This window comes from Brienomyrus brachyistius, unplaced genomic scaffold (assembly GCF_023856365.1).
Source record: "Brienomyrus brachyistius isolate T26 unplaced genomic scaffold, BBRACH_0.4 scaffold53, whole genome shotgun sequence".
NCBI classification, from domain to species: Eukaryota; Metazoa; Chordata; class Actinopteri; order Osteoglossiformes; family Mormyridae; genus Brienomyrus; species Brienomyrus brachyistius.
This window is the reverse complement of record NW_026042328.1, coordinates 1,436,844-1,455,349: the sequence shown is the minus strand read 5'-3', so window position 1 is coordinate 1,455,349 and position 18,506 is coordinate 1,436,844. Positions and strand designations below refer to the sequence as shown.

General features: G+C 53.8%; 1 protein-coding gene across 4 annotated transcripts in view; it reads right to left on the bottom strand.

Annotated features, from left to right (window-relative positions):
- col15a1b (collagen, type XV, alpha 1b) overlaps positions 1–18,506 on the bottom strand; it is a 93,074-nt gene that overhangs the window by 27,542 nt on the left and 47,026 nt on the right. For 2 of the 4 annotated variants that reach the window (XM_049000837.1, XM_049000839.1), the window contains exons 1-7: positions 17,203–17,687; positions 11,369–11,916; positions 7,549–7,623; positions 6,450–6,542; positions 4,397–4,523; positions 3,739–3,779; positions 2,322–2,519 (exon numbers count right to left, since the gene is read on the bottom strand). In XM_049000837.1, coding sequence (XP_048856794.1) covers positions 2,322–2,519; positions 3,739–3,779; positions 4,397–4,523; positions 6,450–6,542; positions 7,549–7,623; positions 11,369–11,916; positions 17,203–17,485 — 1,365 coding nt within the window. In that variant the 5' untranslated portion in view covers positions 17,486–17,687. Of the gene's footprint in view, positions 1–2,321; positions 2,520–3,738; positions 3,780–4,396; positions 4,524–6,449; positions 6,543–7,548; positions 7,624–11,368; positions 11,917–17,202; positions 17,688–18,506 lie in introns of those variants that run through there. The other 2 variants (XM_049000838.1, XM_049000840.1) reach the window with 2 other exon arrangements.

Here is an 18,506-nt window from a genome sequence, read left to right as displayed (position 1 = left end):
GGGCTGGGGTCCCGCCCACCCTGCCCCCTGGCTCGCCCTGCCTCGCCTGCGCTGGGGCTCGGTTGGCGCCTGCGGGTCCTGGCCCTCCGGGTCGGCTGTCGCCTGCGGGTCCCTCTCCGATGCCTCGTCGCCCTGCCTCGCTCCCCCCTCCGGTGCCTGGTCGGTCGCCTGGGGGTTCCCCGACGGCGGCTCCTCGGTCGCCTGCGGGGCCCCTACCTTCGGCCCGTCGGAGGACGTCGCCGCCTGCGGCGGCTCCCCCCCTCACCTTACCTTCGCCCTGGCCCCTTCCAGCTCCCTCGTCCCCTTCCCCGGTGCTCCCTCCTGCTCCCTCCCTGGCCCCTCCGCGGGTCCCTCACCCTGTCTCCTCGGCCCCTCCACGGTCCCCTCCTGCTCTGGCCTCCCGGCCGCCTGCGGCCCCTCCGGCTGCCCCCCGTCGCCCGCTGGGTCTCCCTCGGGCTCCCCTAGTTCCCCCTCCTTGTCTCCCTACGCCCCTGCCTTTGTCCCGCCTGTCTCTGCCCCTCTGTTTTCTGCTCGCCCTTTCGTTCCGCCCGTCTCTGTTCCTTGTGCCCCGGTGTACCCGCCTTGCACTCCTGGCCCCTTTGTTCCGCCCGTTCCTTCTGTGTCTCCCTTCCTGGTTTGCCTGTCTGCCTTCCCGACCCTCTGTCAGGTTTTGTCTTTTGTCTTGTCCCTCGCTCTGTTTTGTGCCTCGGTCCTGTTCCCTGTCCTGCGTTGATTCTGTTCTTGTTTTTCAGGTCCTGTTTTGCCTCGTCCCGTCCGTCGCCCCCTTCCTTGGCGCGCCCGGCGTAGCGCGCCTTTGGGGGGGGGGTCTGTCATGCCCGGCTCGTCCGCTCCTCGTGTGTGCCACGCCCCCTGATTACCCACGTGTGTTTCCCGGATTGTACCCAGCTGTGTCCGTTTGCTTTCAATCAGTCTTGTGTATTTAAGTCCTGGTCTTACCTGTTTGCCTTGTCTGTCATTGATGTAAGTCGGCGTTTCATGTTTCCTGCTCCCAGTCTGTTTAATAAACCCCAGTTTACCCCGACGTTCGCCTCGCACGATCGCCGCTCTGCCCGCGATCGCGAGCGTTCCCGTGACAGTAATGTTAGGGTATTAATTGTGTTATTATTGACATGTATTAGGTGCAGAGAGAGAGAAGATGTGCTTTATTAACATATTTGTAAACTCTCTGCTCAAGTGAAAGGTGAAAGAAATAAACTTGTCTGTTGACTTGATCATGTCCATCATACTGGAAAAAGGAAATCTACACAATGCAGAACGAAATCTGCTACAATGGCTCAACCTTGAGTTCCTTTAAATCAGAGCTAGATAGGATTTGATTAGATTGGACTCTGAGCTATTAAAGAGGACAGATTAATATAATACAGGGGCTCAGAGGACAGAGTAACAGAATACAGGGGCTCAGAGGACAGAGTAACAGAATACAGGGGCTCAGAGGACAGAGTAACAGAATACAGGGGCTCAGAGGACAGAGTAACAGAATACAGGGGCTCAGAGGACAGAGTAACAGAATACAGGGGCTCAGAGGACAGAGTAACAGAATACAGGGGCTCAGAGGACAGAGTACACAATATATTGGCCTAATTTTACTATTTGATAAAATTAATTTTTTGCCCTTAATGTCACAGGTTGAACTTTACCGGGTATGTATCATAGCAACGGCCTACATCTGCATCCTGTGGGGAGAGGGACAGGAAAATGGGCAGCTCCGTGCCATCAAACACTGCCGTAAACATCCCCCCACCCCACCCCCACCCACAGCTTACGGGGTGGCATAGTGGACGAAAGGAAATGCTTAATGGGGGCTGCTTAATGGCAAAGTCAAAGACAAGTGAATGTAAACGGCTTCTGAGTAGCGGTCCCGGTGTCAGAGAGTGCCCCCCCAGGCTGCACCTCTGCACACAAATCTAGGCCAGCATACAGTCTTTGTGATGCTATCCACTGCAGCAGCCTCAGATCTCATTTATGAGTTTCAACAGAAGGCTGATACTTTACAGACGTGTGTAAATATGACCTTTTTGTGTACTTGGAAACAAAGTATTCAAATTTACAATAACATACATTTCTGCATGTTTCTCTAATGACTAATTCGCCTATGTCAGTGATGTAATGCCTACCACTAGTGGGACCATGCACTGCCAATCACAGACTAGTGTAACCCACTGCTCTATCGTATACATGTACAGCATATTATCTATGGTACTGGTTCTCATGAGGGTAAAGCCGACATTGGTTACCAGCGCAGTGTAATCTCATTCACTTCCCACATTATCAATGCATACCACAGGCTCCAGACCACTTACATGCTGGCCATCTTTTCCTGGCTTTCCCACTGGACCTGGAGGTCCCATCGGTCCCTGGGGGCCTCTGGGACCCGGCTGAGCTGCTTGAGAATTTCCATCTACTGACGGACTGGGGAGACCAGGTGGCCCCGGAGGGCCAAGAGGGCCTGCAGGGCCCGGATCCCCACGTTCTCCCTTCTGTCCTTGGCTGGGGTCCACCTGAGGGAGGGGGGTCAGAACATGAGCATGTGAGGAGCTCCTGTTCGCCCCCGAGGGTCTGAACGTACCTCATGGGGAGAAGCTCCTGTTCGCCCCCGAGGGTCTGAGCGTGCCTCATAGGGAGAAGCTCCTGTTCGCCCCCGAGGTTCTGAGCCTGCCTCATAGGGAGAAGCTCCTGTTCGCCCCCAAGGGTCTGAGCGTGCCTCATGCGGAGAAACTCCTGTTTGCCCCCGAGGGTCTGAGCGTGCCTCATGGGGAGAAGCTCCTGTTCGCCCCAGAGGGTCTGAGCCTGCCTCATGTGGAGAAGCTCCTGTTCGCCCCGGAGGGTCTGAGCGTACCTCATGTGGAGAAGCTCCTGTACGCCCCGGAGGGTCTGAGCCTGCCTCATGGGGAGAGGCTCCTGTTGGCCCCCGAGGGTCTGAGCCTGCCTCATGGGGAGGAACTCCTGTTCGCCCCCGAGGGTCTGAGCCTGCCTCATGGGGAGAAGCTCCTGTTCGCCCCCGAGGGTCTGAGCCTGCCTCATGGGGAGAAGCTCCTGTTCGCCCCGGAGGGTCTGAGCGTACCTCATGTGGAGAAGCTCCTGTACGCCCCGGAGGGTCTGAGCATACCTCATGGGGAGAAACTCCTGTTCGCCCCCGAGGGTCTGAGCCTGCCTCATGGGGAGAGGCTCCTGTTGGCCCCCGAGGGTCTGAGCCTGCCTCATGGGGAGAAGCTCCTGTTGGCCCCAGAGGGTCTGAGCCTGCCTCATGGGGAGAGGCTCCTGTTGGCCCCAGAGGGTCTGAGCCTGCCTCATGGGGAGAAACTCCTGTTCGCCCCAGAGGGTCTGAGCCTGCCTCATGGGGAGAAGCTCCTGTTCGCCCCGAGGGTCTGAGCCTGCCTCATGGGGAGAAGCTCCTGTTCGCTACAGAGGGTCTGAGCGTGCCTCATGCGGAGAAGCTCCTGTTCGCCGCAGAGGGTCTGAGCCTGCCTCATGGGGAGAAGCTCCTGGTCGCCCCCAAGGGTCTGAGCGTGCCTCATGGGGAGGAGCTCCTGTTCGCCACCGAGGGTCTGAGCGTCACTTGCGGGGGAGGAGCTCCTGTTCGCCACCGAGGGTCTGAGCGTCACTTGCGGGGGAGGAGCTCCTGTTCGCCACCGAGGGTCTGAGTGTCACTTGCAGGGGAGGAGCTTCTGTTAGTCCCCCTAGGGTCAAAACGTGCCTCATCGAGGAAGAGTTACTCACCGTCCTGTATGGCTCTCCCAGCTCATCGGTTGGGTCCAGTCCTGCAAGTATCACAAATGCAACAACTAACAATCTTGGAATAACAGTTTCACTTCAATGCAGACACACATGACAAGCTATTTGAAATGCGTAGCTATGATGACAGTTCATATTACTCATCTGGCTGATATCGCACGAAATTGTAGACTCTCCTCATAGGATAAACAAAACAAGAACTAAAATACTGTAAAAATCACAATAAGATCCTGGTATAGAAGCAGATTTCTCCTTGGTTTCATTAGCTATTACCTAAGGCAGGCAAACCATTCATGAAATCTTTGTATTTAGTGCCACCTAGTGGCAGTTTTACAGCCCAACAGCACAACCTGTTTTTGCAAAGTCCTTAAAGACTACAATTCTTTTACGGTGTATGTTTTTAATTCAATAATAAGTATTGATTGACAGCTAAAACAATGACATACAGATACTGTTCATGCATGTTTCATACACATATAATAATAACAATAATGATAATAATAATAAGAAGAATAGTAACTGCTTTTGACCTAATAACTTATTGGGGATCTCCGGCATGGCGCTCTGCTATCAGCAGCAGACACAGCAGTCTGCCTAGAGCCTTTAGCTTCAGCAGTACAGCATCAAACTGAAGGACACTCACTGTACACTGAGCTCTCCTCAGCAGGCTCCACGGTGGGGGTCACCTGACCAGAGTATTCCTCTGGCTCGTCTCCTTTGGGACTTTCTGTGGGCGGGGCTTGTACTGGGGAGCTCCGCCTTCCCTCCATCTGAGAGGGTAAATGAAGTCCACTCACGACAAGCCCACCACACGTTTAGATGAGTATGTATGCATTGGTGTTTTCAATGAGCTCCTCAGCTTCTGAGAGTTTGGTGTATAGTCCTCACGATGTCAATACAATGTGCTGGGTCACCTTAGGCTGAGTCCTCTAAACATCACCCACTGTAAAGCTCTGAGCGCTAACAAATTAAAGTTATTATTCTTATTATTCTTATATTCAATTATACTTATCCTATTAAGATGATCGATTGAGAGAGTAAAACGTTTCTTTGCAGTGTCCAGCAGGGGGTGACAGAGATCTATGTGAGAGCAGGACTTCCCACAGGCAGCTGAGACGTGCTGTACTGTAGCTGAATTCTGCTGGCCTCGCTCCCTAACGGCAAAGGCCGCTGCATGTGGACACAAAAGTCTCCTCTTACAAGCAGCAGACCCAGAACAAAAGCTTTGCTGGACTCTTGTCAGAAAGTTACACAGCTGGGCCACTCAAGCTAACAGTCTGGGCAGTTGGAGACACTGTAAGATGAGAACCAGAATACCAACAATAATTTCACCAGTCACCTGTAACCATCACATAGATGAAACGACACACACAGATCAGACATTATTAAACAATAACTGAGTTAAGTATAATGAGAGCTGATCTCAGATAAACAGCTATTTATCAAAAGGAAGCTATGTACTGCAGCTCCATCTCTGAAGCCAAGTTTATTAAGTGATGAACTGCCTGAGTGATTTTACTCATGGTGATATGACGCGTCACCCATTCCAGGCTTCTTTCAACTGAATGGTTATGATTTGAAAATGCACAGGCCTGAAGCTGAAGGCAGTTTAAGAATTTGGAGATGAAGGAATGAGGAGGAGGGGCTTGTACTCCCAGAGTGCCGGGCAATCAGAGGGACACCCCGCGGATGGACCATCAGACGGACACCCCACGGATGGGCCATCATACGGACACCCCGCAGACGGGCCATCAGACGGACACCCCGCGGACGGGCCATTAGACGGACACCCTGCGGACGGGCCATCAGACGGGAACCCTGCGGACGGGCCATCAGACGGACACCCTGCGGACGGGCCATCAGACGGGAACCCTGCGGACGGGGCATCAAACGGACACCCTGCGGATGGGCCATCAGACGGGAACCCTTCGGACGTGCCATCAGACGGACACCCCGCGGACGGGCCATCAGACAGACACCCCGCGGACGGGCCATCAGACGGGAACCCTGCGGACGGGGCATCAAACGGACACCCTGCGGACGGGGCATCAGACGGACACCCTGCGGACGGGCCATCAGACGGGAACCCTGCGGACGGGGCATCAGACGGACACCCTGCGGACGGGCCATCAGACGGACACCCTGCGGACGGGCCATCAGATGGGAACCCTGCGGACGTGCCATCAGACGGACACCCTGCGGACGGGGCATCAGACGGACACCCTGCGGACGGGGCATCAGACGGACACCCTGCGGACGGGGCATCAAACGGACACCCTGCGGACGGGCCATCAGAGGGGAACCCTGCGGACGGGCCATCAGACGGACACCCTGCGGACGGGCCATCAGACGGGAACCCTGCGGACGGGCCATCAGACGGGAACCCCGCAGACGGGCCAGCCTCTGCTCCCCAGGAATTGGTGTTTGACAGTTAGGAGGACAGGCTGAGCCAGGCACACTGCAGGCTTGACACCTGTGCTAACTGCCTCATAACTCAGGGGAGGTATTGTGCATTCACTCCACAGAGCTCCCCGGCCTTCTGTGCCGGACTGATACCCAACACTGGGGGGCATCTCGGGACCGCCTGGGCTGACTGTGATGATTCTGCCTCTTCTGCATTTTGAGCTCATTGAGTGCAGACATACCTGTACCTGTCAGTGGGCTGTTTCAGGCCCCCCAGTCCACATGTTACTCACCTGTGAAGTCGTGGGCCTCCTCTCCCTCTTCACCACCTCATCTGTCATCTCACGGTCATCCAGGCTGTCATCAGAGCTGCCCTCTCCAGAGGCCTGGAACAAAAGAAAGCTCAGCCCCGTAGCTCCAACCCACTATGCACCCCAACTGTCTCACCCTATGCTATGTGAAGCTCTCTTACCCTGTGCTACATGAATGAAGCTCTCTCACCCTGTGCTATGTGAATGAAGCTCCCTTACCTTGTGCTACATGAAGCTCTCTCACCCTATGCTATGTGAAGCTCTCTCACCCTATGCTATATGAAGCTCTCTCACCCTGTGCTACATGAATGAAGCTTTCTCACCCTGTGCTACATGAATGAAGCTCTCTTACCTTGTGCTACGTGAAGCTCTCTCACCCTGTGCTATGTGAAGCTCCTTTACCCTGTCCTACGTGAAACTCTCACCGTGTGTTACGTGTAGCTCTCTCGGTCTGTGCTACATGCAGCTCTCTCGACCTGTGCTAAGTGTAGCTCTCTCGGCCTGTGCTACGTGCAGCTCTCTCAGCCTGTGCTACGTGCAGCTCTCTCGGCATGTGCTACGTGTAGCTCTCTCAGCCTGTGCTACGTGCAACTTTCTCAGCCTGTGCTACATGTAGCTCTCTCAGCCTGTGCTATGTGCAGCTCTCTCAGCCTGTGCTACGTGCAGCTCTCTTAGTCTTCTGGGTACTCTGGTTTCCCCCCACAGTCCAAAGACATGCTGAGGCTAATTGGACTTGCTAAATTGCCCGTAAGAGTAAATGGTGTGTGAGTGTGCCCTGTGATGGGCTGGCCTTCTGGGTTGTTCCCTACATCGTGCCCGTTGCTTCCGGGATAGGCCCTGGACCCCCCGTGACCCAGTAGGATAAGCGGTTTGGAAAATGGATGGATATTTACAACCTTACTGGGTATTCATCTCTTGTTTTACTTTAACAGAGAACTCTGTGACAGATCCATTGATCAATCAGAAACCATTCAGAAAAACATGACTCTCCTTTGACCACTAGGGGGACATAATTGTCTCATAGTCTTCCAGCAGTGACACTGTTAGTCCCAGCTACTGCGTCTAAGCTCAGTGCACTTACGTAGGGGTCATCCTCCTCGCACTGCTCCTCTGGCGCTCGGGGGTCTGGCCGGATCAGCAGCTGCTGCATGTAGCCCTGGGGTGAGAGATAGGGAGTGGGGGTGGGTGGGAGAGATTTAATCAGGCACACTGAAATTCCTCACCCCAGAAGCTTCAGAAGTCCAGATGAGTGCAGCCAGTAAGAAAGCAAGCAGATACAGGGGGCAGATGACGGAGCAGGAAGACGAGCCACAATGCATCACCTTCACAGGTGTTCCACTCATCAAACAGAACCAAGTCAGATGTTCTTTCGCAAACTGGAGGGGGCATCATAGACCCAGGAAATGTATTCACTATGGCTGCAGTGAGTACAGGAACATCCCACAGGAACCTGTGACACACGGCTTCCCACCCCAACCAGGAGGGCACCTTATTGCTGGCACTACTGTCGACAGGAAGAGCCCGAATGGTCTATGCAGAGGTTTATGGAGTGTTTCCTCAATTCAATTCAATTCATCCATCCATCCATCCATCCATCCATCTATTTTCCAAACCGCTTATCCTACTGGGTCGTGGGGGGTCCGGAGCCTATCCCAGAAGCAATGGGCACGAGGCAGGGAACAACCCAGGATGGGGGGCCAGCCCATCGCAGGGCACACTCACACACCATTCACTCACACATGCACACTTATGGGCAATTTAGCAACTCCAATCAGCCTCAGCATGTCTTTGGACTGTGGGGGGAAACCGGAGTACCCGGAGGAAACCCCACGATGACATGGGGAGAACATGCAAACTCCACACACATGTGACCCAGGCGGAGACTCGAACCTGGGTCTCAGAAGTGTGAGGCAACAGTGCTAACCACTGCACCACCATGCCGCCCCTCAATTCAATTCAATTTTATTTTATTTATATAGCGCTTTTAACAACAGTCATTGTCACAAAGCACTTTACATTTAACCGGCCAGAACCCCACCAAGCAAGCCACTGTCGCCTCGACAGTGGCAAGGAAAAACTCCCTCTAGCAGGAAGAAACCTTGAGAGGAACCTAGTCTCGGAAGGGGACCCCATCCTCCTCTGGGCGACCGGGAAGCATTAAACTGCATTTATACTGAGATTCATTAGAGTTCATATAGTTATAAAGTCCCAGTTGGTTTCATGTTGTTATCTCCAGGAGTCCAGGTGCGGGTTCACAGTGTAGAGTCGGCTCAGTATCAGCTCGGAAAAGAGAAGATGGAGAAGAGTTATTGCTCTACACCTAACCTATAACCCAGTGTTACTGTTCCCAACATCTGCCCAAGTCCACCCCTGCCAGAATTCCCCACCCCCCCCCCCCCCGCCACACTCAGAGAAACCCCCGGGGTGACCTCCTGCACCGCTTCCTCCCGTCAGAGTCAGCTGAGTACGTCTCCAAACCAGGACAAATGGGGGGAGGCATTAGACATCCCAGAATAAGCCCACTGGTGCAGATTACCCTGGCCAAAGCCCGGGTCCAAGGGCATTCTGTGGCCGTACCTTAAAAATGCTAAACATCTGCTTCAAGCTGCATTTCCTGGCTCTGTGTCAACACCAAGGTGTAGCTGCGACATGTGCTGAGACCATCTGTCATGTGGCCCCCCCACCACCAATGTCGACGATGTCTCTCTCTAAGAGTGCCTTCCGCCATTTCCTGCACAATCTAAATAACGGGACAGGATACGATGGAGGGACATGACCACTCAAACAATCACAGTAAATCCAGTTGCGACCAACCAAGCAGAATAGTGGTATATTTAAGTATGATACACTGGGATCTCAGAGAGAGAGATCTGTACAAAAACAGAGAGAGCAATAAAATGAGAAGTGAAGCTCTGCATCCTGACTGTGTGCTGAGGGGAAGCAGGCGAGCTCTCTAAACAAACAGGGTTTTGTCTGCGCCGAGAGACCTTGGCCTCCGCCAGGATGCAGCAGTCCTCCCCCGCCTCCTGCTCCTCCCCGCCTCCTGTTCCTCCCCCTCCTTCTCCTCCTCCTCCTTACAGAGCGATGGATCTCAGGGCCCCTCACCCCAGTTCACTCCCAGCACATGAGGCACCAGTCAGTCCGCACAAAGAGCCGTTTCCCGGGCCGCCGTTGCCATGCCAACTGCTTTTGTAAACACTCCACTGCTGGCAGTGTCTGCATGTTAATGAGACAGTAAAGGGCACATCTGAGGCCAGAATAATTGATTAACTTCATAAACTGAGCAATTAGGCGCATGAGGAGCGCCCTGACAATGACGGCCGGCCGACCGTGCAGCACCGAGCAGGAAGTTCATTCACTTCAAACATGCATTTCTTACCACTTTGAGAGAAAAGTTGAAATCTGCCCCTTATTAAAGACAGAATATATTTTTCTTCTGCATTAAAATGCTGTCATTAGTCCTTCCATTCTATCTATTCCTTACCAGTAGCTTTGCTTTTTGGGCAAATGTGGCACCAGTAAAGGGGACTTAACTGAGCATTTCCAACAAGGAGATGAAGTCTGAGAGAACTTCTCCTTAGCTTATTACTCCAAGGCGGCTTTGTGGTAGCTCTGGCCAATCTGAGGGTAAGCCCCTCAATCCTGAGGTAAGCCAATGAGGGGGCAGAGGGCGTGTTACATGAATCAGAGTTTGAGCGTGGAGGTTTCTAAGAACATTAGAAGGACAGTGACTGCCCCCTCCATCTGCAGGCTGACAGGAAGTCAATGCAGAACATCCACATCAAAGAGATACTCAGGCAGAAGACCCTGCCCCCCGTGGCGTAATATCCTCCTCCTTCACAGTGACCTGGGACAGCTGCAGCTCCAAGGTCGGCCTGGCCCAAGCCTGAACTGCAAACCTTCCTCAGTAACATGTCCCCGGATCCAGCAGCAGAAGTTAAAAACAGTTTGTCTGATATGTAGAAACGCATGACGTATTTAACATGTCGCATGGCTTTAGTACTGGTGATGGGAAGAATGAGGCTTTGAAAGTCTGGATTCCCATTTGCTGTCAATTGCTGACAGGCTTGACCCACTTCCTATTGGTTACTTAACTTATTCCCAATGGATTAAACCAATCAGTGTCTGACAGAGCTGGGTAGCCCCACTCATTATGGGTCTCAGACTTACACAATAAAACAGTAACACTTTATCCATCTATGTAAGGAAATTGTATTTTCAGCCACCCATCTTACTCTCCATGAGAGACATGGACACATACAGAGGTCAGAGCAACCTTGGGGTCACAGTGCAAGGTGAGCCAGCGTGCAGCACCCCTAGAGCTAGGTTAAGGACCTTGCGCAATGGCCCAATTGTGTCATCAGCCAGGTGGTTGCAGAATTCAAACCAGCAACCTTATGATTATAGGCACAGAGTCCCAACCTGCTTTGAGCCACACTGCCCTCAAAAATGGCTCCAGTGTTACTCAAACCCACAACCTTTGAATCACCACCCAGAAGTCCAATGCACTACCCATTGTGCCACAGAGACCCCATACAGGCATAGCTCCCCCATAACATGGGCATAATGGCCCATTAACAAACCCTAATCCCTACTAAATCGGCTACGGGAGGCTTCTGGTGCAACAATAATCCTTTTCCACATGACTAGCCAAACTCTCATGCCGTCACGTTATCTGTAAAGACTAGGAAAGCGTCATGTATTTCTATGGGTAATCTTTGTCTTGCATGACCTGGTCTCTCTCGTCTATTGGGAAGATAAATCATCAACTGGTCTGAAATATGAATTGAAGACAATGATGAGACTGACACATATTCCCATACAGATTCACACACAAATGCATGACAAACTCCTGCAGAAATGCTCACATTCTGGCTAAAGAGACCCAAAGCTTTACTCACCACAAATCTCTCCAGACCAGTCCCACCAGCGTTGGCCACAAAGACGCCCGAGCCGGCCTCAAACCGCAGGCTCTGGGAGAGCCTTTGCATGGCCACGGCATGGAAGTCCTCGCAGTCCATGTAGAGCCGCACCTCGCGCGCCTGCACGGCCAGGGTGAAGCGGCTCCAGCGGCCAGTCATGCTCGGCACCTTGAAAGACGCCACATCCTGGGAGCTGGAGCTCCCCGGCTCGCTGTAGTACAGGACAATTCTCTGCGTCTGGTCTTCCACTGGCGTCAGGACGACGCCCAGATACACCATCTTCTGCAGGGCGTCGGTGATGGCGAACAGCACACCCCCTCTGTCCGTGATCGGCTTTACGGTGACGATTATGGCGAAGTCATGATAGAAAGGGTCAGGCACAAACGTCTTTGTGAGCCGCCCAATGTTGGTGTCCGGCCCGAAGCTGTAGGCCGGGAAGCCCTCATATCCAGTAATGAAGGAGACAGAGGGGGGGAGGGGCACTCCAATTAACTCCAGCAAGTTCAGGTTGTCCTTAGTGTTCCGGTCTGCAAAAAACACAAAACCCAGCTCAAAGCAATGCAATGCAACTACCAACAGGTGCTGAAGTGAGGCAAACCTGAAAGATCAATACAGCTCTGTTTGTAAATCTCATGGCTAACACATCATATCAGTATTAATCTCACGTTAATCATATCATTATTAATCTCACAATAATCACATCATTATTGGGCCCATAATTCTAACTGCTCTAGGGACACTGGCTAACTCTACTCATGGAACCCACACTTTTCTCACTTGGGCCAAAGTGCCTGTGCGATAATGCCAGAACATAGCCCCCACACCCCCCAAAACAGAACATAGCCCCCACACCCCCCATACCAGAACATAATCCCCGTACCCCCGAGAACCAGAATATGACCGCCGCACACCAGAACATGACCCCCGCGCCCCCAGCATACCAAAACATGACCTTCGCATCCCCACATACCAGAACATGATCCTCACACCCCCGCACACCAGAACATGACCCCTGCGCCCCCGAGTACCAGAACATGACCCCAACACCCCCGTGTACCAGAACATGACCCCCACACCCCCGTGTACCAGAACATGACCCCCACACCCCCGTGTACCAGAACATGACCCCTGCACTCCCGCGTACCAGAACATGACCCCCACACCCCCACCTACCAGAACATGACCTTCTTACCCCCGCGTACGAGAACATGAACCCAACACTCTCGCACACCGGAACATGACCCCCCGCACCCCCGTGTACCAGAACATGATCTCCACACCCTTGTTTACCAGAATATGACCCCCACACCTCCGCACACCAGATCATGACCCCCGCGTACCAGAACATGACCCTGCACCCAAGCACACGAGAACATGACCCCCACATCCCCGTGTACCAGAACATGACGCTGCACCCCCACACACCAGAACATGACCTCCACGCCCCCGCACACCAGAACATGACCCCCACACCCACGCGCACCAGAACATGATCTCCACACCCCCGCATACCAGAACATGACCCCTGCACCCCCACATACCAGAACATGACCCCCCACACCCCCGCGTACCAGAACATGACCCCCACACCCCCGCGTACCAGAACATGACCCCCACACCCCCGCGTACCAGAACATGACCCCCACACCCCCGCGTACCAGAACATGACCCCCACACCCCCGCGTACCAGAACATGACCCCTGTATCCCCGTGTACCAGAAAATGACCCCCACACCCCCGCGTACCAGAACATGACCCCCACACCCCCGCGTACCAGAACATGACCCCCACACCCCCGTGTACCAGAACATGACCCCCACACCCCCGCGTACCAGAACATGACCCCCACACCCCCGCACACCAGAACATGACCCCCACACCCCCGCGTACCAGAACATGACCCCCACACCCCCGCGTACCAGAACATGACCCCTGTATCCCCGTGTACCAGAAAATGACCCCCACACCCCCGCGTACCAGAACATGACCCCCACACCCCCGTGTACCAGAACATGACCCCCACACCCCCGCGTACCAGAACATGACCCCCACACCCCCGCACACCAGAATATGACCCCCACACCCCCACGTATCAGAACATGACCCCCCACACTCCCGCGTACCAGAACATGACCCCCACACCCCCGCGTACCAGAACATGACCCCTGTATCCCCGTGTACCAGAAAATGACCCCCACACCCCCGCGTACCAGAACATGACCCCCACACCCCCGTGTACCAGATTATAACCCCTGTATCCCCGCGTTCCAGAACATGACCCCCACATCCCCGTGTACCAGAATATGACGCCCACAGCCCCGCGTAGCAGAACATGACCCCTACACCCCCGTGTACCAGAACATGACCCCCACACCCCCGCGTACCAGAACATGACCCCCACACCCCTGTGTACCACAATATGACCCCTGTATCCCCGTGTACCAGAACATGACCCCCACACCCCCGCGTACCAGAACATGACCCCTACACCCCCGTGTACCAGAACATGACCCCCACACCCCCGCGTACCAGAACATGACCCCCACACCCCTGTGTACCAGAACATGACCCCCACACCCCCGCGTACCAGAACATGACCCCCACACCCCCGCGTACCAGAACATGACCCCCACACCCCCATGTACCAGAATATGACCCCTGTATCCCCGCGTACCAGAACATGACCCCCACACCCCCGCGTACCAGAACATGACCCCCACACCCCCGTGTACCAGAATATGACCCCTGTATCCCCGCGTACCAGAACATGACCCCCACACCCCCGTGTACCAGATTATAACCCCTGTATCCCCGCGTTCCAGAATATGACGCCCACATCCCCATGTACCAGAATATGACGCCCACAGCCCCGCGTAGCAGAACATGACCCCCACACCCCCGCGTACCAGAATATGACCCCTGTATCCCTGCGTACCAGAACATGACCCCCACACCCCCGTGTACCAGATTATGACCCCTGTATCCCCGCGTAGCAGAACATGACCCCCACACCCCCGTGTACCAGAATATGACCCCTGTATCCCCGCGTAGCAGAACATGACCCCCACACCCCCGTGTACCAGAATATGACCCCTGTATCCCCGCGTACCAGAACATGACCCCCACACCCCCGTGTACCAGAATATGACCCCTGTATCCCCGCGTACCAGAACATGACCCCCACACCCCCGTGTACCAGATTATGACCCCTGTATCCCCGCGTAGCAGAACATGACCCCCACACCCCCGTGTACCAGAATATGACCCCTGTATCCCCGCGTACCAGAACATGACCCCCACACCCCCGTGTACCAGATTATGACCCCTGTATCCCCGCGTAGCAGAACATGACCCCCACACCCCCGTGTACCAGAATATGACGCCCACAGCCCCGCGTAGCAGAACATGACCCCCACATCCCCGCGTACCAGATTATGACCCCTGTATCCCCGCGTACCAGAATATGACCCCTGTATCCCCGCGTACCAGAACATGACCCCCACACCCCCGTGTACCAGATTATGACCCCTGTATCCCCGCATACCAGAACATGACCCCCACACCCCCGTGTACCAGAATATGACGCCCACAGCCCCGCGTACCAGAACATGACCCCCACATCCCCGCGTACCAGATTATGACCCCTGTATCCCCGCGTACCAGAACATGACCCCCACACCCCCGTGTACCAGAATATGACGCCCACAGCCCTGCCACCATTACATAACCAGTTAAAACATTGTTTTCCAATTTGATGACAGATCCAGTCTGTAATGCCCTGTAACTCATCAATTGAGTACAGGGGAAACGTCATACTTCTCTAAACTTCTCAGAGACCCTCCATCCACACCTTGATTACTGGACCCTATTGTTCCTTCCTCATTACTTAAAGGTGAAGCAGAATGTTCCTTTTGCCATGTGTCCATCAGACGCACAGCCACATAATGCTGCCTTGCTGTTAATCCATTTAGCAGGACACACCATGTCTACCTGTGCAGGACCTCTGCTGCCCCTCTGCTCTCTTCTGTTGTCTCAGTGTCTATAGGATTGATTGACCGCACCTGCCCAGTTATGGTACTCCAAACTTCTAAGGACACATAAGTTGCGTGGTACTGTGCATCCAAGTTCCATCCAGGACCTGGGAGCAAGTCCAAGTCATGGCCACCGCCATTCCACCCCATCTTGCCTCCAGCTTTGTCCCAAACTGCAACTAAATTGATACGCCTGCCTGAAACTCGCGAGGTTACTGGCTTACCCTTAAGACATAGCTACCCAGGGGACTCACCACTACCCACAGGACTCACAGCTACCCACGGGATTCACAGCTACCCACGGGATTCACAGCTACCCACGGGATTCACAGCTACCCACGGGATTCACAGCTACCCACAGGACTCACAGCTACCCACGGGATTCACAGCTACCCACAGGACTCACAGCTACCCACGGGATTCACAGCTACCCACAGGACTCACAGCTACCCACGGGATTCACAGCTACCCACAGGACTCACAGCTACCCACGGGATTCACAGCTACAATCCCCCCACATCCCACAATCCACATGGGGCATTCTTCATGCTGTAATTACACACTGGGCTGAATTCCTCGCCATGCCCCCCCCTGAAATGGGTGCTCACCCTCCCTCCCGGCAATCCCCATGCCCCCATACCCGCGGGTCACTCCACATCTCATAGGAAATACTCATCATCTGTCCTGATACAAATTCATGTGACAGCATTTTGCTTTAGAAATTGAGACAACAGCAAACAGGGAGACAACAGCGAGCAGCCGGTCTAAATGCCCCCAGCAACAGGCTAAACAGATACCAGACACCCTCGGTGAAAGTTTAAACGACTGATAGACGCCCCTAGCGACAGGTTAATCGGCCACCAGCGTTGCCAGTGAATCGCTGCACATGGAGGGAGGATAGTGCCGCTGGTTAACCAAACAGGACAAACATCCGCTGCCTTGGACTGTCCTGAAGCATGTAGCGGACTTTTATCCCATATTCCCTCTTCTCTGTCATAATCACATCCCAAGGTTTTCTGTACCCTTACTGTCAGTCTTCAGGTTTTTTTGGTGTTTTTCCCACTTATTTTTGCATGTTTCTGAACTGGACCACAGCCGAAAAGCCCATAGGAGAACTTTCTAAACTAATCCAGTCCAAGCTGCTCACAATCGCAAACAGGCAGGTACAAAGCCATCATGCAGATTTCTCTCTTATGATCCCATCAGAGGCAGTCACACTGCATTGGGTCAATCTATTATCTCTAGGGTGAGAGAACAAACCGGTGGGTCGCTCAGCCTCTCCTTTTCCCCCAGTTCACTCACTCACTTATTCACTCACTGGCTTGCTCATTCACTCACTCGCTCACTCACTCACTCACTCACTCACTTATTCACTCACTCGCTCACTCACTCACTCACTCACTTATTCACTCACTGGCTTGCTCACTCACTCGCTCACTCACTGGCTTGCTCGCTCACTCACTCGCTCACCCACTCACTCGCTCGCTCACTCACTCACTCACATGCTCACTTACTTGCTCGCTCACTGGCTTGCTCACTCATTCACTCGCTCACTCACTCGCTTGTTCACTCACTTGCTCACTCACTCACTTATTCACTCACTTGCTCACTCACTCACTTATTCACTCACTCGCTCAATCACTAATTCACTCACTCGCTTGTTCACTCACTCACTTATTCACTCATTGGCTTGCTCACTCATTCACTCACTTATTCACTCTCTGGCTTGCTCACTCACTCATTCACTCACTCACTCACTCACTCACTCACTCACTCACTCACCGCTCCTCCAGAGGTTTAGAAGTCTCTTCTTAGCCTTGGGTTCAACAACCGGTTCTCTGGCAAGGCTGCTCTCCCTGATCTTCCCGGCAGTGGCATCAGTACTGGCCAGCTCCTCGCGCTCCTCCCCCGGATGGCCAGGACCTGCATTTGCTGTCATGGTGCTTCCAGGGGCTGTGGGGATCTCCCCGCCACCCCAGAGAAATCCCCACCACTGGCTGCTCCCCGGAGAGCAGAGGACCAGCAGGCAGCAGAGGCGAGTGATCCTGGCCTCCATCCTCAGCATGGCCCAGTGAGGGAACGCTGTGTTGAAGTCAGCCTTAGTGTCTCATTCACAAGGGGGGGTGGGGGGTGGACGTTGGCCACTCCCACCTCCCAAAACCTCAGACCTCTAAGGCAATGCAGCCACTGGCATTTACCGGCTGCCAGAGAGAGACAACCCTCTGCGCAATGAGAATATCCGAACGGATCCTCTAAGGTGCTATTTGTATCCTCGCCTTTCCAGCCCTAAGCAGCGTCCCAATTCTACCAAACTCACTCCCCTCCCCAGCACCTTTTATGATGGAAATGAAACACAGCTCGGTGTGGGCCAACCACAAGATTTGCTTACCAAACAGGCGGCCCCCAGTGAATAAAGCCGATCCTGGCAGTGCCGTGCACCTCTGCTCTGCCTTCTCTCCTCCTTTGAGACATTTTCGTCATGTGATGACTGCAGCAGCACATGCCACCAGTACACAGCTCATGTCAGCATAAAATAATACTACCAGGAAGATCAGAAGTCTACCCCCAGCCCATGAGATAAACTGTGCTGTGTGTTGACAGATGGGACACCAGTGCTGTGTTCCCCACCGGCATCTATGAGCTCAGTGAACCAGCAAAGGTGATGTCTGCCCCACTGTCTCGACTGCTTCCTTTAGCTGAGGATTCTGCTTTTGCCCCTTAAAAGGCCTGGTTACTGAGAACATAGTAATTTTTTTCCCCTGGAAGAGGCAAATAAAAACTCCCACCATGGCGCAAATCACAGTCTCTGTAGATGGAGGCAGGGTCCACGTGAGACGGGGGGGCTTGCCAAGCCTCTACAGCCCGCTTAGCAGTGGGCAAAGCCTCACCACAAAAAGTGAATTGTTCTGATGCGCAGCAAAGCTCCTATCTGGCCGTCACTGGCCATGAGAAGGGAGGATAGAGTCCTCCCAGAGAAGCCATGGGCTTTGGCATAAACAGCAGTGGCCATAAGAACAGTGGCAGCAGCAAGATCCACAATCTGGATGCCTTACAGAAGCCCAGTATGAAGATAAACTGGAAACAGG